Genomic DNA, 23,988 nt, shown 5'->3' on the forward strand with positions numbered 1-23,988 from the left:
TACACAGATAATACAAAAATTACATATTAACTATACATGTATATATAAAACCAACAAATAAATAAAAATAAAATAATGAAATAATGAAAGGCCTTGCTAAATCACAATAACTTAAATGTCCTCGTGCAGCAAACACCCCAAAAACAGTTACGTAATCTTAACGTCATGTATGACCCGACCCCACTGAACTACGGAAGCCCTAAGAGGCCACGCGGTACTATTTTCTTTCTTTCTTGTTTTCTCGTGATCTCGACATAACAGAAGTCGTTTTCTCGTGATCTCTACATATAAAAGTTATTTTCTCGTGATATAGATGTAAAAAAAAGTCGTTTTCTCATGATCTCGACATAACAAAAGTCATTTTTTCGTGATCTCTACATATAAAAGTTATTTTCTCGTGATATAACAAAAGTCGTTTTCTCGTGATCTCGATATAAAAAAGTAATTTTGTCGTGATCTCGACTTAATTTTTCTGTGAACTCGACATAGCAACATGTTTTTATTGTTCTGGAGGCAGTAAAAGCTTAGCGCAATCCTGCAAATTCAAATTCAATAAAAAAATGTTTTCTTGTGATCTCGATAAAAAAGTCGTTTTCGCGTGATCTCGATATAAAAGTCGTTTTCTCATGATCTTGACTTAATTTTTCTGTGAATTCGACATAACAGCATGTTGTTTTTATTGTTCTGGAGACACCGAAAGCTTAGCGCAATCCTACAAATTCAAATTTAGAACAAATTCGTTTTTACTTTGCTCAGAGACTCGCTCAAGCTGAAACAGCTCTGCGTCTGTCGGTGGTTGATAACGTCCACGTTAGTGTCCGACACTTGAGAAGGAGGTTGTCTGGTTCACACTCCTCTCTGTCTTAATGTGGAGATAAAGTCCATCTCTACAGCGTGCAGTTAATAGGTTTATGAAGGCGATGGCTGCCTCGCTGCTCCGGGGCTGGGGGTTCGATTCTCTCCTCCGCCCTGTGTGGAGTTTGCATGTTCTCCCTGTGCCTTGGGGGTTTTCTCCGGGTACTCCGGTTTCCTCCCCTAAGGTTAGGGTCGGCATCTCTACATTCACAGTGTAGAAAGACTTAATCACTCGTTTTTACTACAACACACCGTCATAATTGTTTTCTTTACTAAAGTAGAGGTATTTTATTATTATTATTATTATTATTATTATTATTATTATTATTAGAGATAGCACTTGTATAGCCTAAGAAAAAAGTAGCAGAAATGTGCAGAAAGTCGTTTTGAATGCATTTTATTGAAAGGAAACAATAAAGGTGACATTTTTATTCCTCACATATTCCTACCAATAACCTGGAAGATACGTAGAACATGACAATCTCATCAGCTTGGTCTATTCCTTTCAACTACCAGCTCCTTCCCTGTTTACAGAGTGACGTCAGATCAACATGGCCGCTCTCACTGTACACAGTGTAACGTACCCCGTCTCTACTTTTCACCACGTTTATAGCAGTATTGGTTTTAGATCAGTTACAGATACAGTACTTGGTTAAATCTATAACATTGACTGTATTAATAATTTCCCTACCCCTACCTCTTCTCCTTCTCCTTCACCTATGATGTCTCTCCTAACTCTCCACACAGGTAGAACCATCTGTGCCCACCAGGACCGTGGCCTGGACTGTGCCCACCAGGCATCCCCCGATCGGGCAGGAACATACCGCGTGTCAGTGAGTATACAAGGGAGTACACATCACCACCGTCCATCAAAGCCTGATTCAATACGCAGCACTGGGAAATGCATGATTGTTGAAGGTGAGGTGTTTATGGGGATGTTCATGAATATCTGCTGGTCCCAGTCAGTATTAAATTCTGGGGGCAAAAGCATAAAGGGGCACGATGTGGAATTTACTCATCAGGGGGACACGGGGGTTTGCTAAATACCTAGCTAGTGTATTTAATTTATAGCAGTATAGGCAGAAGTCCCTTAAGTTGTCATGGCCACACCCCAAAAACATGAGCATGTAAACGCTACTGGAAGAGGCTGCACTTTTATCAGCTGACGAGTAAGACAGTGGATAGGTAGTTAGAAAAACCCAACTTGCCATGATTACTTGGGTTACTGGTGGTCTAGTTCATGTGTTGTTATTTATTTTCCATTTGCAGAGCCTTGGGATCCAGAGAGACGTGACTTTTACAGCTGGCCAAATGTGTGGAGATTGTGTTATCACCAAAAGTGGCCTGCCTTTAAAAAGAATAAAGAACGAAAAAAAAAATCCTTGACGTTATTTTTAACAAAAAATGGAAGGGTAATGAGGTTTTTGAACCCCAACTTTGTGGTAATTTTATAGTTTGAATTACAGTTTTTAAAAATTAGTTGCTCTTGTTGTTCTGCATCTTGATGCTGCTACACACGGCCACATGTACAATAGGCCACGTGTCTGTTCTAATGATAGTCAAACGTGGTGTGAATAGTAATCACGGAAGGTGCGCATCAATACACACTCATGGTGGTGCAGATTTAACAATAACAAAATTAGCAAGAACAAACGATTAACTAGAAGAGAAAGAGGACGAGTGTGACGAAGCGGGGACCTTTTCACGGGGCCAGGGGATCTCAAAAAAATTCACAGTCCCCCTCAGTACAAATTATTTTTATAATCAAACTATATAAAAAATCAGCTCCAGGGTCACAGCTCCAGGGTCCTGGGTTCAATCCTGAGCTCGGGTTACTGTCTGTGCGGAATTTTGCATATTCTCGCCATGTTTGTTTGGGTTTCCTCTGGGTTCTCATGCAAGTAAATGGATTGGCTATGCTAAATTGCCCATAGGTATGAATGAGTGTGTGTATGACTGTGTGCGGATGTTTGTGTGGATGGACTGGCATCCCATCGGAGGCGAATCACGAGATCGGCCCACCCGTAGCCCACCCGCAAGCCACACCACTTTGGGAAAAACCTACCACAAGATCAGATCCACTGCAGGTTACCATGGAAACGAGGTTCAAAATATTGAAATATTGAATGAACATTTTCCATTAAATAAATTTTTTCCAGTCCTGTCAAGTAGGAAATGGACACAAATGATCTCACACTCTTTTGTTCTTGTACGTTTTGATTTTTTTCATCTGTTTAAACTCAAATTCATTTTACCCCATAGACTCTTTTAAGAGACACGCACTGAGATTTCCCAAAAAAGCAGAAGGTCAGTGTTGTAAACGCAAGCAGTAGGCTATGTAAATAAGGCCCTTCTTTTTTAAGGGAAACACACATTTCTGCGTCCCCTCATTCACCCTGCTCACTGCCTCTGGTTGCTGAGAGACCTTCCTCATTTTGAGAAAATCTGCTTGTAAACAAGTCCATGCATGTGTCAGGGTTGCCAGGTCCACCAGTAATTGGCCGCTTTCCTTGAACCTAGCTAATGAATTGTTTATGTCTGCAGATCAGGCGTTGCCTTAGATTAAATATATAAAATATTTTTGCAAGCTGGAGCTGGAGTGTTTTTAATGCAAATAACTGAAGGCATAGTCTATTAGTTATTACACAGAATGTGGGTGAAATGTATAGGTGAAATGGTGTGTTGGAGAAATAGAAATAATGTATTGTAACTATTAGATTCATTTAAAATTAAATGATGAACTACATTTACTGTATAAATGTAGTCATGTGAAGAGGGGTCAGTGAATAGGTTTACTCATTCCCAGTTCAATTCAGTGTTATTTGTGTAGCACTTTTACACACAATGGCCTTCATTTATCAATCTTTTAGTAGTAAAGTGGTGTGTAAATGTTTGTGTAAATCAAACCGAGCTAAAATTTTCTGCCAGATTTACAAAGGTTTTGGAAACGCTGATTTTCTTTGTACTCGCGTGTGTATGTTGATCAGCTGTAAAGTACGAAGCACGCTCCCAACACAGCTCATTTGCATATCCTGACGCCCACAAAACCCCATAAAAGGTATAAAGCACAGACAGCTGGGAGCACGAAATGAGCGATCAGAGTAAAGGCTGAAAGACAGAAGTGGAAGTTATTTTGACTCGCTTCTATACCAATAAAATATTTAATATAATATTAATCCTCCGTCAGCCGAGGCGTTTGTTTACGGCTTACGGCTCTGCGCAGACAGACCGACTCCGTTTATACACCGCCATTTCTTTAGTCATAATTGAATGATTCGTTTTATTTGTCTTCATTTATGGGTTTGTGTCAGCTCGCTTTCTTTATTTTTCATGTTCTTTAATTAATGCCAATAAAATAAAATGACTGGTTTTCAGAAAATGCTCTCAATGGCACTTTTAGTCCCTGACTGAGTGACCTAGCATGAGGATGTGTTTTTGATAGACTCCAAAGTTCTTTTATAAGTCACTCTGGATAAGGGCGTCTGCTAAACACTGTAAACCTAATAAAAATAAGCAATTTGAACTCGACAGTATATTCCAGATATAAAAGTGCAGTAATCTACGCCGATTACGATTGAAGTCGAACAAGTCGAGGTTTACAATAGTTAGTCTTTTTATGTGTAAATTTGCACACACTCAGGAGAACAAGTAGGATACAAAAGTTTTTCTGAAATTACAGGATTTTCATGAAGCCCAAATTTCTTGTGTAAACACTCATATAAATGAATCAGTTCGTATCCAGCTTGGTAAATGAGGCCCATTGTCACAAAGCAGCTTCACAGAAATCTGGGAGTATTTTTAGATTTAGATCAAGTTCAAGGGAAAAATCCCCGATACAACGTAAGGAAGAAATCTCGAGAGGAGGCCATACTCTTCTGGGTGACACCAGATAGGGGAATTATAAATCATTACTCTTCCACAATTGTATACTATAAAGGCAAACATCACTAACTAGCTAGATAAGTTTATTAATCTTCAGGAACCACATTTTTCTAGTTTAATACAGGACCATTTTTGGACCTCAGTGAAAGAACTATTTGGGAAAACTCTGGCTTTAATTCTGCTTAGTTAAAAATAAACAGAAATAATAAACATAGTACATGCTTTTATTACAGGAGTCGCCATGTGATCATGTGAGACATTCCTACATCAATCTTTAAATAACACTCAAAACCCAAGAAAATAAACATTTAAATTTGACATAATTAATTTAATAACCAAACAGAAAATGTACAATGAAATGAGAAAGTAGCAAAAGATAATAGCTTACAATTATTTTTCACATTCAAAGGCTTTAACATCTCAGGACAAACACAACGGCCCCTGAACATGATCTCTTAAAACAGTTCATATATTAGAATTTAAATAAAACACAAACGACAGCAAATAATCTTATAGAAGAATAAAAATATAAAAGCTGTATCTTTGTAACATTAAGTTACTTTCTGAATATCTGTACATCACAGTTGTATTCGGCCACAGAGCAGGTAGAATCTCAAACGTACAAAGAAAATCCATCAGGAGAAATCCACATCCACGCGTTAATTACAACAGATACAGCATTTCATTGTGTGTTTGGGATTGCATTTATAGATCTTATTTACATCTACAGAGAATTTCACTAAAGCTAAAAAAACAAGACAAAACAAAAACATAAAAACCCCTGCTAAATTCCATGAAACTCGATGAAAAGAACAAAAAACGTGTCGTGAATGAAGTGTACCTTTAGCTGAACTTTAAGAATCAGTATTTTAAAAAAAAATCTGAATCTGATCTGTAAACCAAAAATAAACCAACAACCACAAAAGTACGAATAAAATGCCACTATAATGCCAGAACGATACCATTCTGCATAAATAGCTTACTATTATCTAGTCTTTGAATTGATGACGCAGCACTGAAGCCTCCTGAATCCAGGACTTAAAGGAACTGCTCAAAGTAGTTATTGTTTTTGTGGCAACGAAACCCGCACATCTCGCTTGTAGTTCCAGACATCAAACTGTAACTCATCAGCCTTCCCTGATAGCGCTTCCCATGTTAAACAATGCAGACTTATAAACAATAATGTACAGAAGAGAAACACAGGGGTACAGTATACTCCCAGTATACTCAAACCTTAATAAATAAGAAGTCTCGTTTAATAAGTCCAACAGAACAGGCACTGATTTTCATGCTGAAAAAGTCCTCGAATGAGGAAGGTGCAACAAAACGTCTACAGCAGTCATATACTGATAAATACACACATACTGCTTTTATGTACAGTTCAGTGCAAAATGCAATCCTCTGGTGTTTCTCTTTCCTCCACTGACTTTTAAAACCATTTGAGTACCTGTGTACGTCCTTGCCAGGAATATTGTAGCTAACGACAGACAGCCATGTTAAACTTGATTGCAGCCCTTAAAGGGAACAAAAATTGATGCGTGTGGAGCCTTTAGCTATATGCAGACTTATACTAGCACTGCACTGGCTCTTATCCTTATAAATTAAAGTTAGATTAGATATCTGCCTAACACTACAGAGCAAGGTGCTAGCTCACGAGCACAGAGACCAAGCAGAACAGCGGTGGATTTCTTCAGGCTTGTGCGATATTACGATATTATCGTCCCCGTATGGTATTATATTGCCACGATATCCAGTGATGTTTATCGCCATTTCTGTTATATTATCAGACCTGGCAACTGTTACACATTCTGTGTTCTTCACAAAAACATCGTGTTAATGAATCTGGAATGATCTGCACAGGTGTTTTGAACTCTCCAATATTAACATGACACTTCCTGGAAGCCCCGCCCACTTCCTCCATCTCATACGCCTCATCTCGCCTTATGTCACGGAGAATATTTTGAGTTCATTAATGTGAAATGTTCACATTCGGATCGTTAGTTTATCAGGAGGACATCTGTAAAATGACCACAGGAGTGCGTTTCTAGTGGGTTGTGGTTGTCTCGCGGTCACATGACCACGCTCTGCTCACAACACGGCGCCCAAGCGGTTAAAGAGGCACCGGAGTAGAGAAGAGACACTGGCTCTTATTTCAGTTTGGAGCGGACCAAAGTTCCAAAATATATACCAAAGTATATAATTACAAAATATCAAAATACATCCGTTTTTCCATTTTGTGATTCGGGAAGTGTTTAATGTCTGGGGGAGGGGCACTGATACGCGTGCAGTAGCAGCAGTCAAACATCTGCATTAAAAATTACAGACGTGTATCCGGAATAAAATTATCAGATGAGCGCCGAGTTTGGCAAAAAAAAAAAACAGTAGGTCGTAATTTTCTCAGTGTAGGACGGAGAAAAACACAGACATGGCCGATTCAGATAGAAATAAAATCACAGAGAAGCGCTGTAAAATAGGAAATGACCCCAGGACTCAGTGTAAATGTAATCCCATCCGAATAGGGCTTTAGCTAATATACGACAAGTATATATTTAACTCATTGAAGTACTGTATATTTATTAAGGACTGCACCGAAAAATTTAGAAGAAAAAAGACGAAAAGACCCAAAAAGTTTAAATAGATTTACAAATAAAATTAACAGTGATAATAAATTAGAAAGCGATTAAATACGCATTGTGAGCAGCGTCAACGGAGAAAACGTCGGCCATGTGGACATTAGAGACCCGACTTCTAAATGGATTACATGCAAATGTGATGTTTTATATATATATATATATATATATATATATATATATATATATATATATAGCTTTTTTACTGTTTACTGCGTATTACTGCAACATCCAGCTGAGTTTTCACGATGGCCACAGTTCCCGACTGCACAGCTGATAATATTACTATTATGTATATGTGTATATATATTACTATTACACCCTCCTTGGTGGAAATGATCATTCTCTTGTCTTTTTTTTAGTGATGATTAAATCGTTTATCGCAATATTTTAAAATGGAAAATCTCGTTTAAGGAAAAAAATCCATATCGCACAAGCCTGCTACAGAATGTACATTTAACTTAATCTTGAAATGCTGTTCTTGCCAAAGTCTTTAGAGATGCTTAACTAATAAAAGGCTCATTTCATGAGGATGTGCCTTGTCTCTCTCTCTCTCTCTCTCTCTCTCTCTCTCCCTCTCTCTCTCTCTACATGTCTGTAGTCTGATGATTGTGGTAAATCTTTCCCCAGACTTCTTGGATCTTCTTACACCATTTGTCCGCGTTACCGTTGGGGTCCATTAAATAATATGTCCTGTGTGGCTGCATGGGGAAGAATCAGAGATCAGGACTTGAGTGTATTTTCATTTTTACTGCGACGAAGCAAAATATTCTCCAAATTTATATCTGAAGATCAATACATACACCTCTTATTCATTCTGTATTCATGAATGGAGGATGCAAAATATTTTACCGTGTGGACAAAGAAAGTCTTGAAGTTCTTGGCTTCCGGTCGCAGTTCAGGAGACCAGGGAATCTCCCCTTTGAGGACTTTATTCACAGGATCTACGTAGTAGAGATGCGGCCCCTCGGTCAGTAGCAGCTGCCTTCGACGAGCAAACAAGCCCTGTGTGGAGAGAGCAGAGCCACGATTTAATGCAGCTCCAGATCCCAGACTACAGAGGGCGCTCTGACTCTAATATCAAAACAAAACCGCATTTCACACACTTCTGAACGTCTGATATACGCTTTATAGTCCATAAGACTAAACAGGCGACTACTTTATAGGGAAAATATCTCACCTTTCTTTTGTCAACTGGTCCCATTTTTAGTATCAAATTGTTTTCAACAAACTGGTGCCTTAAAACAGGAAGAAACAAAAAGACTAGTTAGGACACAGCAACATCACTCCATAATCTGAGCTTCACTTCAGGGAAACTAAAGACCTCAATCAAATGAAATACAACTGATGTCAGAGACCTAAAACTGATTCGCTACAAAGAAGTGAAGCAGGCAGATTTTACTGTCAGGACACGGGGGCAGGATCAGGGGTCAGACATGAAGCTTGCAGAAGGAAGGAAGGCCACACTGATTAACACCAGCGTGTACTGAACGCGGCACAGTGGTCATGTCACTCTTAGCATCACGTTTACAGCCGCTGGTGTAAACTGGGATTAATTCTTTCATTCATATATTCATTTAATAACACTTAAATTACTTATTTGTTAATATTTTTGGAAATATTATGTTCATTACAAAAGTATCACGGATGGGTGAAACAAAAATAACTGTGAGAAGAATTCCTTCAGGAGCAGGCAGAAGTGGGATTTTTTTTAAAAATCTGTCCACTCAACACTTATTATATCTAGATTCTTTAGATTTTTTTAAAAAAAATTTTTTTTACATTATTTCAAGTTGCACGTTTTTCCTGCTAAATGTCATTTATATTAAAAAATGAATGGATTGTCAATGTGTAGTAATACCCTGAGTAAAAAAAAAAAATAAAACCAAATAATAAAAAATTAAAAATAGATAATGTGTCTAATGTGTTTATAAAAATTGTTAACATTCAGGTTAAAATAATTAATAGCGATGACTAAAATATTTTTTTAAAGAAACATAGCATTGTGGACTGATTTTCGTACAAAAGTTAAAACTGATTTTGGAGGTTAAAAAAAATAAATAAACTTTTTTTTGTTTTTTTGAAGTAAGGCATTGAAGTCTGGAACAAAACTAATTTTGTTATTTAATTTGGAACTTTGTTTAGAAGGTTTGTAAAGAATTACAAATAGATCTACAAATGGAACAGCAGAAATCAACATTATGATTTATGTTTTTTTTTTTAACTAAATTAATTTAAATTACAGTAATGGTCTTGAGTGATTTGGAGGTTTTGGAAATTTATATCCCTTAAACTGATTGTCCACAAGTCTATGCAACCCCTAACAGATGAAGGTACAATCAAACGTCCCAAGCGTAATCTTTGCTGCAGAAGGAGGAATGCTACACGACGCAACCAGTTTTCTGAAAACTGACGATGGGAGTGACCTACCAGGGGTTCCTGCTGGTCTGCTTCTGCAACAGCAGCTGCTTCTCCTCGCTGGAGAACTGCAGGTCCAGCTCGAAGGAGTTGTTATCCAGGTCATGGATGTACTGCTCGATGTTGCTGGTGGATCTCGGGGGCAGCAACGTGGTCGGCACCGAGAGAGCCTGCGAGGAACTGGAGTGGACCACCTCCATGCTGCTGAACTGACTCAGGAGGTCATCATACTGACCAATGAGAAATTTCATACAGTTCATAAACATGGAGTGAAATTACATCAGCACAGACAGCATTGTATCTGAAGAGCGTGTGAATGATTTTTAGCAGTCTAGATCATTATAGGTGAAGAAACGGGTCTAATTCAGTCACATCCTCCTCACATCTTATCCTCCTTTTTGTTTTTGTAATTATTAATATTATTATAAATTATTATCAGCTAAGGCTGAACAATAAATCACATCAGCTTTGTCATGGAATTAAAGTTCTGCACATGTGACAGTCACCTTGGACAGGTACTGTAATTGGATAATTGGCTGCCCAGCTGTTTCATGGCCACATGTGTGTTATTCCCTTTTGTTATTCACTTCACTTTCAAGCAAGCAGATAAAATGTCTAGAGTTGATTTCAAGTTAATTCGGTTAATTCAGTTAATTCGAATTAATGTTTTAATGCAATTTTCAAAATGTTCAAATCGAGATTATACATGTTACACATACATATTTAAAATTTTTTAAACATGCATAAATGCTATTTTAAAGTTTAAACCAATAAGAAGGAAAAACACAGCCTTCTTAACCTGATAAACGCCTCCTACAGCCTGCGCGTCTCCCAAACACTGTGCGCTTAGATTAAAAAAAAAAACAAAAAAAAAACACTGAGATAAGTCAGAGAGGACTTCACCGAAGACTGAGCTCATAGCAAAGAAAGATTCAAATATCACTTCAGAGATGTGGAATTGGTACAGGTCTGAAAAGTCAGACGAACAAGTTTATGTGAAATATAACGCTGCATTACATCTTAAGAGGTAATTACATCATTTTCGACCTCGGCACCTTCGACAGATGACGTGATAAAGTCGACGCCCCCATGTTAGCTAAAAGCTAGGCAGCTAACTCAGATGAGTGACGTATATCTTCTTTCTCTTTTTCTTTCTCCGTAAACTCGGATTTGAGAAGAATACTCCAAGTTGACTTCTCAGTTGCGGTGGCATTTCATGTCATGAAAGTCACGGTCCCCATTTACTCTGTCGAGAAACAAGCGTTCACTAAGTTGTGCAAAAGTAGTAACAGCACCATCTATAGCAAATAGTGCAAATAATGTATTTTTTTTTATATCCTTTCTTTAAAAATCCTTTATTTAAAAGAAACATTGTTTGCACTATTTGCTATAGATGTTTACTATTTTTCAAAAGTTCATTCTAATACATAAAAAACTTTATAAATAAATTGTGTAATTTTTCAACTGCATTATGTAAAAACAACAACAAAAAAAAATCTAAATCATAATTGTTCATAAAGTTGAAAAAATGGCCCAGCCCTATTTCAAGTGTGGCATTTACATTTGAAATCTGTTTGTTAACTCTCAATACAAAGTCTAAAGAGCTGTCACTGTCAGTGAAGGAAGCCGTCATTAGGCTGAAAAATCAAAAACCCATCAGAGAGATAGCAAAAACATTAGGTGTGGCCAAAATCTACTATTTGGTACAGTCTTAAATAGAAAGAACATGCTGGTGAGATCACAGGAACACCAGAAACAACCCAAGACTTTTTTAAGGCAATGAAGTGGAATGTTCTGCTTTGGCCAAGTCAGTCACCTGAGCTGAATCCAGTTGAGCTGCATTTCACTTGCTGAAGGCAAAACTGAAGGCAAAACACCCCGAGAACAAGCAGGAAGTGAAGACAGCTGCAGTAAAGACCTGGCAGAGCATCACCAGGGACAAAACCCAGCATCTGGTGATGTCTCTGGGTTCCAGACTTCAGGCAGTCATTGACTTTATGATTATTATAAATTTAATTTATGATTGTTAGCTTGTCCAATCACTTTTGGTCCCGTAATAAGGAGGGGACCACATACAAAAAGTGCTGTAATTCCCTCACAGTTCATCTGATTCAAATATTTATGGCCCTGACAGTAGAAACACAGTGATGTTTTCTTCATGATCTGTAGCTATAATATCCCCAAAACGTATGACTATTTCACAGAGTAGGGCTGACTCCCAAATGCCTTCCTAGTCCAAATTAAAGGGAAAAACATAAACACAAAGTGTCTTAATAAGGTTCTGGGACACCACAAGCCACTAAGACAGCTTCAGTGCACTTTGGCAGAACTGTACTGGAGCGATGAACACCATTCTTCCAAAAAATATTCCCTCATTTAATGTTTTGATGATGTTGGTGATGAACACTGTCCAAAAACATCCCGTAGGTTTTCAGTTCGGTTGAGATCTATTGACTGAAGGCCACAGCGTATGATTTATATCATTTTCATTCTCACGAAACCATTCAGTGAGTTCTCGTGCACTATGGATGGAGACGAGGTCATCCTGGAAAAGACCACTCTGACGTGTGTGAGGATAGAAATGGTTCATCATGAGATAAAGGAGATCAGGCAGAATAACTTTGTATTGATTTGTTCTGATGCTTCCCTCTATGGGGACAAGTGAAGCCAGTAAATCCTGATGACTTGTTTTAAGGAGGCTGGAGGAAACCAGAGGTGGGAGAACCCACAGGAAACCATGCGGACATGGAGAGAACATCCACAGAAGCTCCACGCGGGCAGTACCCAATCTCAGGACCGAACCCAGGTACACTGGACACTTAGGTTTTTTTACTTTCATTAAAGGAATACCTGGAGTGCTCTCACATATTCAGTGTTTATTCTGTTTGAATCAAACCCTGGTGTGTTTATCTCCGCGGTGCTGTTCGCTGAAGCTCAGCGCTCACACCCGGGTGCGGTAAATATCACGACCTGAGAGAGGTGATCTCGCTGAGGATTTGACTGCACTGAGAAAATGATTCGACCCAACAGCAGGAAGTGAAATCACCATGCTCCAGCCCTCTAAACTGATATGCAAAGCACAAACTCAGCAAACGGACGGCGCTAGAGTTGCGAAATACGATGAAATATTGTCAATATTGTGATAAATTATATAGCAATACACTTTTCTGAGAGGTTGTGGATATAATTTTTTTTTTAAACTAACAAACTGACTTTGCAGCTGATTTGATGTTAAAAATTCATAATTATGCTTTAAAAGTGTAAAATGTTTACAAATTATTGTTTTTGTCTTCCTTTCTCCATTTTCTTTCCAAATAAAATTTTTTTTAATTGAAAAATTGAAAAAAAAAAATCTTTGTAGATACTATATAAAGCACTGAACAGTTTTTTTTATGGCAACGCTACTGTTTTCTTCAAGAATCATATACTTTGTCATACTGCCCACCTTTACACAGAACTAGAGCGCAATATACAGTAACTATCTAGATTTAAACTAGATTTAAAATAGTTACTTAATCATTTATCTATCACGATTTCCATGCTTGGTCAATTCCCACGATTTGTACACACACCCATCACCGTTTTTGTATGTGTTTACTGTCGTTATATTTTTAACAATGAACAAGAGTGTTTTGAAAATATCTTTTCAATCCTGCACCTTCCTACATAATCTCTCAGCCGATATTTATTTATTTATTTATTTAGGTTCGGTGAATTGTGTGTAACATGACACTGAATCAGACCGAACTGAATTACGTCAGGTGACTGAAATTTGAATAACAGTCACTAAAACTTTTAACTTTGCAAAACACATTGCACTGCTCACTGCTCTTACCAGAAAAAATTTCAAAGGCTGGAGAAGAAAGATAATTTATCATCGGATTTGTAATCGAGCTTCTCAGAACACTATATAACTCAGGAATTCAAGCTCAAAAGTCACTGTTTGTGGAATAGTTATATACGTATAGGCAATAGTTCAATCAACGTTTTTCAATATATTAGCCTTAAACGACACAAATCTGAGTTTTAACAGATTATGAAAAAAGCAAGTTAATATTCCAATACCCTCCTGTGAAAACACTGATTTTTTATAAAGACGCATTTTGCACTTTACAGCTGATCAACACGCGCACGCGAGTATGAAGAAAATCTGCGTTTCCAAAACTATTGTAAATCCGACGGAAACTTTTAGTTTGGTTTGGCTCACACAAACATTTACACACCACTTTACCTCTAAAACATTGATAAATGCTGTAGCAGAAACGCTGTATTATAACGTAACCCAGTGAGATATAGATTAATAATTACAGAAAAATATAACTTCATTGCTTCACAGGATCTCCACATCGTAAACACACACTTGGACCCTGTGATACAGTGTTAACATTGTTGTAATCACTCTGTATATACTGTACATTTAAGACATATTTATGGCCACAGTTAGATTTCGGTTGTTCGGTGTGAAACGTGCTCACATTGCCGTAGTACTCCTCCTCGTCCTCGGCCATGGCTGGCAGGTACGGGGTGAGTTTCGGAGGAGTCTGCAGATGGAGGTTCTCCCAAGAGATGCTCTCAAAGAACGCGTGGGCTCTCAGGGGATTGTAGCCTCCCATCTCCTCACACCCTAGACGCTTGGTGGGCTCCGAACACTGGAAGAGCGAAGAAAAAAATATCACATTAAAAATGCTTTTGATTAGAGACACAAGTGTATCTGGTGCAGTTTTTTTGGTGAAAAAACAAGATTAAAGCAAACTCACTAATAGTTTCTCCACCAGATCCTTAGCTTTGGGAAAGAATTTCTCTGGAAATTCATACTCCAGTTTTATTATCTTCTGGAATATTAAGTATTCATTCCTAGTCAGAGACAAGAAAAAAAACACTCAATAAGACGGAACAAAGACAGACAATATACTCAGCTTGAGCTATTAAAAACACTGTGGCCCCAATCAGCAATCAGATCGTTTTTAGCACTTCAATCAACTGGAACAGTCACAAGGGTATGAGTGTTAGTGTTTGTACGGCCAACCGAGATAATTTGTTAGCTGTAAATGTAACCAGGAGGCGAACGGACCATGTGACAGAGTGGTTGGGGTTTTTCTTAGAGCCTGTAGACTCTCTACACAAACAAGTCATAAACACCAAAGCCATTACTTCCTGTTATTTCACACCAAGCGTTTTTTTCATTAAAAAAAAAAAAGCTATTACAACAATGGTCCTTTTCTAGCACAACAGTCAAAACACAAAGTCATAAGCTTCTAGCGCAGTTTGTCTCAAAGTGGCGTCCTCAGGTCTGTGATTTATTTTTTTCTTATTATAGCTGTGGAAATCACAACCTACCATCACTAAAGTTGTACTGATTGTTCAGGGCTTAAGATCAATTTAGATTTTATGTGTTCTGTCAATGGAAAGTTTACAACTCTAACAAAAATAAATAAATAAAATATTGTACACATTTAATCATGATTAAACCTAATATTTGAGTCAGAAAATAAGTCTGTATTCAGGAGATCTGTGGATTAACAGACAAAGTGGTCTCTGGCTTCAAAGAGAAAACGTTATAAATAAGAACGAGGAGAAAGAGATGTTTGGTTGTGACTTACGCTGCTCTGAAGGGGGGCAATCCCGCCACCAGTTGGTAAACTATACAGCCGAGAGCCCAAAGGTCCGAACTAAAAGTGGATATAAGAACGTTAACACTCTTCTGCTTCTCAATTAATTGTATACATATATACACATCCAGTATATATCTAATATATATATATATATATATATATATATATATATATATATATATATATATATATATATATATATACATACACACACACACACACTGTGCAAGACTTAGGCATATGAAAAGAAAATCTGTAGTGCAAAGATGTGTTCAAAAATAATGAAATTAAATGTTTCTATGTTTAAAAAAAATACTATAAAGAGCAGTAAACAGTAATAAATGAAAGTCTTGGACTCAAGACCCTTTGATTTAAAAAAAAAAAAAAAAAGGACCCTCAGGTGCAGTGTGTGCAGTTTTATAAGGAAATGAGCTGGAAGTGTTACTGAGCATCTTGCAGAAGCAGCCACAGTTCTTCTGGAGACTTTGACTGTCGACTCGCTTCTTATTTCTGCAGCGAAACCCAGCAGCCTTCATTATGTTTTTATCTGAAAAGTGTCTCTTATGGAATCTGCTGCTTTCTTTACTGACATACAAACATTTTTCTGTAGCATTTCATTTTGTGCTGGAAAACTAATGTTTGGAATCTAAAATGTTTTTGTACTGAATCAATAATGTAGAAGTCATAAAATAAACATCTATAACAAAGTTTATTTGAAAAAAAAAAAAAGAAAAGAAAGAAAAAATATGTTTCCTAAGACTTTTGCACAGTAGTGTATATATGTATATGCGTGTATATATGTGTGTGTGTGTGTGTGTGTGTGTGTGTGTGTAAACTATGTTTGTCTGACTGAGAGTGCTTTAAACAGGGAAACAGATTCAGTTCTTTTTAAAGTGTTCATACTGAGTACCTTTTACATGCTGATTTTTCAGTCAGCAGTTCTGGAGAAACATATTGCGCAGTTCCGACAAAAGAGTTTGCTCTTGCTGTGAAAGATAAAAAGACCATCATCAGTCGTAAACAACATGCGTGACCACCACAGAAAAAAAAAACCTGTATCTGCAGTAGGCATTTATGTATCTGCTGACAAATGACTACAAAACAGAGTAGGAGTTCCAAGTCATCATGTATATATATATATATATATATATATATATATATATATATATATATATATATATATATATATATATATATATATATATATGAAAGCTGGAATATAGTAAATCCCATATTTACAGTCATTCGTTTCAGAGGGTGGGAGGGACGGGTGCTGGAGGTGTGCGGTGCTATAGTAATGTATTTATAAATAACAAGAGACAGAGTGCTGACCTACAGAAAGGTTAAGGTAAGTTAACCACAACAAAGTGGCGTAAACTGCCAGGAGAAGGAAATGAGGAAATGGTTTACTTTGAGTGCTATCAGAAGAAAACTGCTTCGCCGTTCCAAAGTCAGTAATTTGAATGTGCATCTCCTCGTTCAGTAAAATATTCTCTGGTTTCAGGTCCCTAAAAGAAACATAATGCAGTGAAAACCAACAAAAAAGCCAGTACAACCCAAAAAAACCACAAGTCTATAAACTCTCTGTAATGATGTCTGACGTGGGAAGTTTGCTCAGCAGAACTGCAAGACAAGGAATTACCTGTGAATTATTCCTATTGAATGTAGATACTCAAGAGCGCAGACTATTTCTGCGGTGTAAAAGCGTGTGCAGGTCTCATCGAAAGAGCCTATTTTGCGAATGTAGCGGAGTAGTTCACCGTTCTTTGCGTAACTAAGTCCGAAATCTGACAGACGTTAAGGAAATTAAGGAATAGTTGTGCGATTTGTGCCAGGAAACAAAGTGTATCAGGTTAAACATTTCACAACACCAGAAAAAGGATACATAACTTTTCAGCATTTTGAAATGTGAAGTAGAGCTTTACGAAAAAGGGATGATCTATGCTCGACATGATGTCCCTCTCCCTTTTCACACAGTGTGTTTTATTCTCCTTCCTGATGTGCAGCTTCTCCAGAATCTTGACTGAAATTACACAATAAAAATATGCTTCTGTTTTAAAACAGTTTAAAAGCAGGTTACAGATGCAATCATGCCACAGACACTGTTTGTAAGTAGAGCACGTGAAGCAGACATTACTTGCATATTCCTTTCCTGTAGAATGCTCTTTTGCTAGAACCACCTGAAATAACAAGAAAATAGAGTCGTGTTTTCAGAAAAGCTGAAATATCTGCTCACGATCAAACTGAATGTTTGAAATTTCTATTCACAGCTGAAATGCAGTGTTATGATTTGACTCACGGTTGAGAAAGAGCCTTCTCCGAGGATTCTGCCAAACTTGAAGTCCTCGGGTCGTTTCTTGTGCTGCTGCTGAGTGTGTAGAGTGTGCGTCTGAGAAACAGGGGCCTCCATACCTTCAACCGCCTCGAGCTTCTTCGGCTGTCCGCTTACCATGGAGAGAGGAGCGCGGGCACGCACCGAGGCCTGGACGAGGGCAGCATCACGCTGAGAGACAGAGACAGAGAGAGAGAGAGAGAGAGAGAGAGACAGAGAGAGAGGAGAGGAGAGAGAGAGAGAGAGAGAGAGAGAGAGAGGAGAGACCCGTCTCACTCACAAACAGGAACTTTAAAGCAGCTCAGAGCGGTGAAGCAGCAGCTGATAAACGCACAGGGGCTGGGTTTGTGTGTTTGTGTGTTTGTGTGTTAGTGTGCGCGGTTACAGGTGTTACACTCTTCCGCAAGGAGCAAGGAACGAGGAGCAAGGAGAGGCGAGCTGATCGAGCAAAAGCTTTTCTCTCTTCCTGCTTGTTAAATAATGTTTACTTTTTTACGAGCCTGCTCTTATTTATAACCGAAGCTAACACTTGGGAGCAGACCTGCAGTCATTTAGAGAAAGAAAAAGAGGAATCTCACAACAAGAAATGAGCTGTGTGTGTGTGGGTGTGTGTGTGTGTGTGTGTCTTTACACATCTTGTTTCCAAAAAAAATTCATTAATGCTAGAATCAGAGATCTTCTCTTCTACACTGGGTAAGAAAAATAAAAATCCTTCAATCAGCAAATTAAAAGAAATGAACTAAGTATAAAAGGCAAAGCTGGTCGATATATAAATGAAGAAAACCCCATACATTAAATTATATTTATTTCACTCTGCAATCCTAACCATGTAATATTTACTACATCCACACACACACACACACACGTTCATACTGCTGCTCAAGACTACTGATACAGATACTATCTGTATTTATTGTGTACTTTAATCTGTCTTTATTATTATTTTTTTTTTATTTCAACTGGATTTCATTTCCAACATTTCGTCACCTGTCTGTGGTGAGAGCGATGACAACAAAGCCGACTTGACATGACTTGATTGACTAGTCCTCATTTGTTTATTAGTACAGCAAAACAACACACACACACATACACACACATACACACACATACACACACATACACACACATACACACACACGCACACACAAGGTTCTGTTATTGGTGTGACACGCTGGTACTTTCCAGACACCTGCCACAGAAAGCACCACTTTACAACAATAACCTGTCAAACACACTTAACCACAGATATGAGAGAGGCCTGTGCCCCCCTTTTGCCTGTAACTCCCAACCCCACACACACACACACACACAGACACACACACGCACACACACACAGACACACACACGCACACACACTCCGCTTCTCACAGAACAGTAGGAGCTGAGTGGATTCAACCTCAATTTATTTTTTTTTTATCTTGTTTCACTTTTGGGATTGTGAAAGGTCAGAATGACATGAAGTAGGTTGAAATGATTAGAAGAAAAAGTACAGATGGTAAGATATGTTTACTTCAGCTGATAAAGATTACTCATGCACAATAACATCAAGAACGCGCTGGGAGTTTTTTCAGGTTCAGCGCAGGTGGCTTTACACGCGTTACGTGAAAAGGAGCGTAAACAAGACCGACTCCACACGACCATCAACAAATCATTGTAACGCATTGTAGCACCAAAATAAATAAAAAACACACACAAACAGGTGAATCGCTCCTCTACACTCCATCGTTCACGTTACAGATCTCTGAACCATCGCACGAGAGGATACAAATTATATTAAAGACAACAATTGTTTTTTTTTTTTTGTGTGTGTGTACAGAAATGTAAATTAGTATTAGGCAAAGTTAAGAGGTGAGGAAGTGGCTTCAACCAAGCAGAAACATGTGGCAACGCTGCGTCCACAAACTGCTGCAATACGGACTCTGAAGAAGAATATCAAAAAACCCACCTTTCTAGCGTTTCCAGCAGAGCCGCCATTTTTAATTTTATTACAGCGGTGAAAATCACATCCTACTGTTACCACAGTGATTGTATTATATTTCTAACTGAGCTCTTGTAATTCTTAGCCTGGTTTTTAAGCTCACTTAAATTTAATTCAAACTTCAGTATCTGAAAAACAAGCAGGTTTATAAATGATGTCATTAAAGGACTAAAGGAGTCCCGGGTGCCAAATGTTCAAGAGCCACTGCCATGAATGTAACATAACACAATACAGACGCTTTAAAGAACAATATTAAATTAATTTACTAATATACAGAGATTTTCCCCTGAATGTGTTTGAAATACACCTGAACATCACACCCAGATGTGTTTCTTCCCCAAACTGTTACCACAAAGATGGAAACACAGAGTTGTTGTATAGGAGAGTTGTCTCTGTACGCTGTTGCATTACAATTTCCCTTTGCTGGAATTCAAAACTCAAGAATTCAATCAAGAGTTTTATTCAGAAAACGGACTGATATTAGCTAAAATATTACCCGCCTGTTATTACTGACTATCACTAAAGACAGGAAAAGCTATTCGGCTAAAGTAACACACTTAAACGGTGGAACTGTAGAAGATCCGTATGGCTTGGACATGTGTACGTGTCTCACAGAAGCTCAGAGCGTTTATACCAAAGAGAAATTGAAGGTCTCTTGATGCTTTCGACTTCGTTGATCGTGGATACGGTCAAAACGTAAAGTTTTATGAATCACAACATCGAAAGCTGAAGTGCTGCCCAAAAAAGATGCCGTAAACTCATTTGTAAGAAAGTTATAGCTAGCTAAACGTGTCCATTATAGGCAACTCCTCAGTAAGAACGTGATCTAGATACCTAGCGTTAGGTAGCTGGTTTCTTGAAGTAGATTTTGTTAAAACAATATAAACCAGGCATGTCAGCTAACTAGCAAGTTTAAGCCTGTTAAATATTTTAATTAGCAAGCCAACTTCATTAATATGATAGTAGGCTGAGATGAATTATTCCTCCTAACTGTCTGTAACCGTCTTCTGTTGGCTTGGAAATGAGTCCGATTCGATGGAATGCTGTAAAAACTAATGTGTTAATGAACACTTTTCCGACTCTGACACCCAACAGCACAGCATGATATTTCAGAAAACAAATTCTGACTTGTTGTTAAACATCTGTACAGACTCTCGCTGTGCTTCTGCATCCAGCGACGTGTCTCGCTCTGCTACAGACTGGATCAGACTGGTTGCTTCGTAATATCGTAAGATACGTCGCAGTGAAGTCTCGGGTCTTGTCATTTTTTTTCTTTTTCACTTCCAAGTCTGTCTCTCTTTAGATGGAAGTTTCGTAACAAAATTAAATCCATCTATTCTTAGTTCAGTGTGTCCTAGCTTTCTGCTGAACGTAAATGATGTAAATCTAACGCTTTGGCCTTCACAGTCACCAGACTGAACACCTGTGAAAGATTTTTACAGTGACGGGATTTTGAATTTCACCTCCTGAAGAGGAGACCAAATGGAGAAACCCCCCAAAACTAACAAAAACTGAAAGAAGCATCACAAAAGAAGAACGCAACAGTTTTTAAGACTATCTTTTGCTCACCTAAAAATCAGTGGTCTCCCACCAAAGGTCCAAAGGCGCCATGTTCTAAGTTGTTGTAAATGAAAGCTGAAATTCTCATCTATTGCCTCATATTCATCTTCTGATCTCAAACCCAAATGTCTTCAGTGTATAGTGAAAACAAAAGAATTGGCCTTGCTGTTCCAATACTTTCGGAGGGGACTGTATGAGTACACGCATATGATGAGTAACACTCGCTTTCACAAATCTAACATTTGAGAAATTAGTCACCCGAATATAATTGAATTAGTCAAGATGTCAAGATTCCCTGTAGCTAGCACAACATTCCTATGCAATACACTGTCTCCCAGCTGGCACGGTACGATGGGACTCGCGGTTTATGTCTGAGGAAAACAAAGCTCTGGATTTTATGCTGCACTCGACTTATCTTGGAAGTGAGAAGTCAGAGATCGGAATTACGTCGTTTTCGACCTCTCTGCGTTATCATCATCACAACACAGTGAACTGCAGAGTCAGTGTTATAGATTTAACAAGCGAATATGTCTGTAAGTTGATTGATCAAAAGCTAATACTTTATAAGTATATATCATGTAACTCATTTAAAGGTAAGAAGTGCTGCTGTGTTTACTGTTCATGCTGTGAGCAGCCATGTTGATTTGACGTCACTTGCTGAACTCGGGGTTGATGAGACCGTCCCGAGTTCCCGAGGAGGAATTCCAAGTTGCGGAAGCGCTTAGCTCTTCTTTCCCCCCACAATCAGAGGCGGGAAATGACTAGTTACGACCTTTAGTCGAATAAAGCATTACTCTGTATAGTAGAGTCCGCTTCAAGCCGCAAATTCCAGGTGACACACACACAAAAAAACACAAACCCACTGCTGCTGTCCTTCCTGAGGGACATCGGACATCTCTGTAGCCAATCAGAAAACGAGGTACGGACTCTAACCGGGATTTGTGTAAATTACAAATTACGGCAATGGAAGTAAAATCTTCCACAAAAAACACAATTATTTACTGAACCTTCGCAGTGGTTTCTCCTCACCTTACACACAGGTGCTCATATTACTACCGTGAAACAACATACGAACAAAGTCTTTATCTCATGGAGGAAGCGAGAAACACTGTAGAACTGATAACGTTTGTTTACGCTTGTTCTAGAAAAAGTTCTTTATAATTAGAGCAGATTTGGTTCTCTGTAAGGATATAACTGAATGTAACTTTAAATTATTATAATGGTTTTTAAATAATCAGAGCGTAAGCATTCAAAATCAAACTGCAGAGACACGATGCTTTCGAAATTGAGTTCAATCAGCAGGCAGGATATAACACTGCACCCCTAATTTAATTTAACTTAACTTAATTTAAATGTATTCATTTGTACATGGTTATTTTATAACTGACAATTCAACGTCTCGTAATAAAGAAGACTGAAAGTCACATCTACACAATTCTAATCCAAATCCTTTGTGTTTGCAAACATCATTCCACTCATATGTAATGTACTACACCCATCCCAGACCTGTCAGGACTGTTTGTTTAACTTCTACTACCCATTAATTGCCCTAATTACATTATTATACTGACATGAACACTGACATGATGCGTTATTAGGTAAGATTTTCTTTCTTTCTTTCTTTTTTTCTTTATTATTGCATATAATATTTTCTTTTTCCCTCATCCCTGCCCATGTTCAGGAAAAAAGTGACCCATAGATTGTCTATAAAATGACTGACAGGAGTCCCATCCAAAAACAAACACGCATCCCAAGCATTCCGGACCGGAAGCCAGTTTTCCAAACAAGTTTTCCCGGCGGTTTAATAAACTTTTGCTAAGATTACATAATGTTTTTTTTTTCTCATCATGTTCTATATAGCTTTAAGGTTATTTAGACAAGTAAGGATTTTTTTTTTAAATGGCCAATTGCACCTTTAAGGTGATGAGTTATTGTGTTTACACTGGAGGTAAACAAGTGACGTTACTTCGCGCGCGCGCGCTTTGTTTACAAACACCAAGCCGCGTCATCAGTCGCCTTTATGAGAAGTAACGCTGACAGTAACATCAGGAAACACACACAAACACACAAGTGCAATAAAACGTGCACATCTGGTTTCAGACTTCCTGCATACAACTAGAGAAAAGCAGACAAATTAATCCAGCATTAATACTACTACTACTACTAATTATAAAACATTTATTAATAATAATAATTAATAATAATAAAACATATGGGCGTGCAGAAGTGAAGTGCGCATGCGCAGAAAGCTTTGGCACTTAAGCTAGCTTTGAACTTCAGCAACAACAAGCGCGTTTATTCGGATTATAAAAGTCGAGGTTTTCGTCACAGCATCGCAGAAGACTCTTTATAGGCACAAGTAGTGTGTGAGATGAATAACTCGCACCCAAAAGGTGTATGAAGTGTCGAAATAAAATAAAAAACAAAACCAAAACAAAACCCTGCGCCACTCCCCACACTGATTAGCCGCTAAAGCCGGGCTAATGCTAAACCAGCTAGCTAACCGCACTCACACTCACACTTCCTGCTGAAGGGAGAGCAGGTTATCCACCGTGTACTCACTGTATTTCACCGCCAGTCTACTCCATGCCAGCTCTCAGCGTTTGTTAGAAATGTTATTACAGAGAGAGAGAGAGAGAGAGAGAGAGAGAGAGAGAGAGAGAGAGAGCACTGGCTCCCTGCCTCCATTCCCCGCCCTCGTCCCCCCCCCCGCCTCTGACG

The 23,988-nt window shown here is 38.2% G+C and overlaps 1 protein-coding gene and 1 long non-coding RNA gene across 3 annotated transcripts; one reads left to right on the forward strand and one right to left on the reverse strand.

Moving 5' to 3' along the window:
• Positions 1-225: 225 nt before the first annotated feature.
• LOC128317243 (uncharacterized) lies at positions 226-4,616 on the forward strand. The gene is made up of 3 exons (XR_008300786.1): positions 226-1,040; positions 1,603-1,688; positions 2,125-4,616. It is a non-coding gene; the product is annotated as an uncharacterized LOC128317243 (long non-coding RNA).
• A 2,936-nt stretch (positions 4,617-7,552) lies between these two features.
• Positions 7,553-23,967, reverse strand: pdpk1a (3-phosphoinositide dependent protein kinase 1a). Of its 2 annotated transcripts, none has more exons than XM_026929591.3 (14): positions 23,830-23,967; positions 17,697-17,900; positions 17,535-17,577; positions 17,283-17,420; positions 17,040-17,184; positions 16,808-16,905; positions 16,308-16,383; positions 15,386-15,454; positions 14,543-14,639; positions 14,261-14,434; positions 9,798-10,015; positions 8,548-8,605; positions 8,220-8,372; positions 7,553-8,068 (listed from the first exon to the last, which is right to left on the reverse strand). In XM_026929591.3, exons 2-14 carry the CDS (start codon positions 17,847-17,849, stop codon positions 7,955-7,957), a joined length of 1,536 nt encoding a protein of 511 aa, XP_026785392.1. In that variant the 5' UTR covers positions 17,850-17,900; positions 23,830-23,967; the 3' UTR covers positions 7,553-7,954. The 2 variants fall into 2 exon arrangements, with proteins under 2 accessions (XP_026785392.1, XP_026785393.1); XM_026929592.3 differs by lacking the exon at positions 23,830-23,967 and adding an exon at positions 23,787-23,805.
• Positions 23,968-23,988: the final 21 nt, after the last annotated feature.

The sequence above is a fragment of the Pangasianodon hypophthalmus genome, chromosome 23 (assembly GCF_027358585.1).
Source record: "Pangasianodon hypophthalmus isolate fPanHyp1 chromosome 23, fPanHyp1.pri, whole genome shotgun sequence".
In the NCBI taxonomy this organism is placed as follows: Eukaryota; Metazoa; Chordata; class Actinopteri; order Siluriformes; family Pangasiidae; genus Pangasianodon; species Pangasianodon hypophthalmus.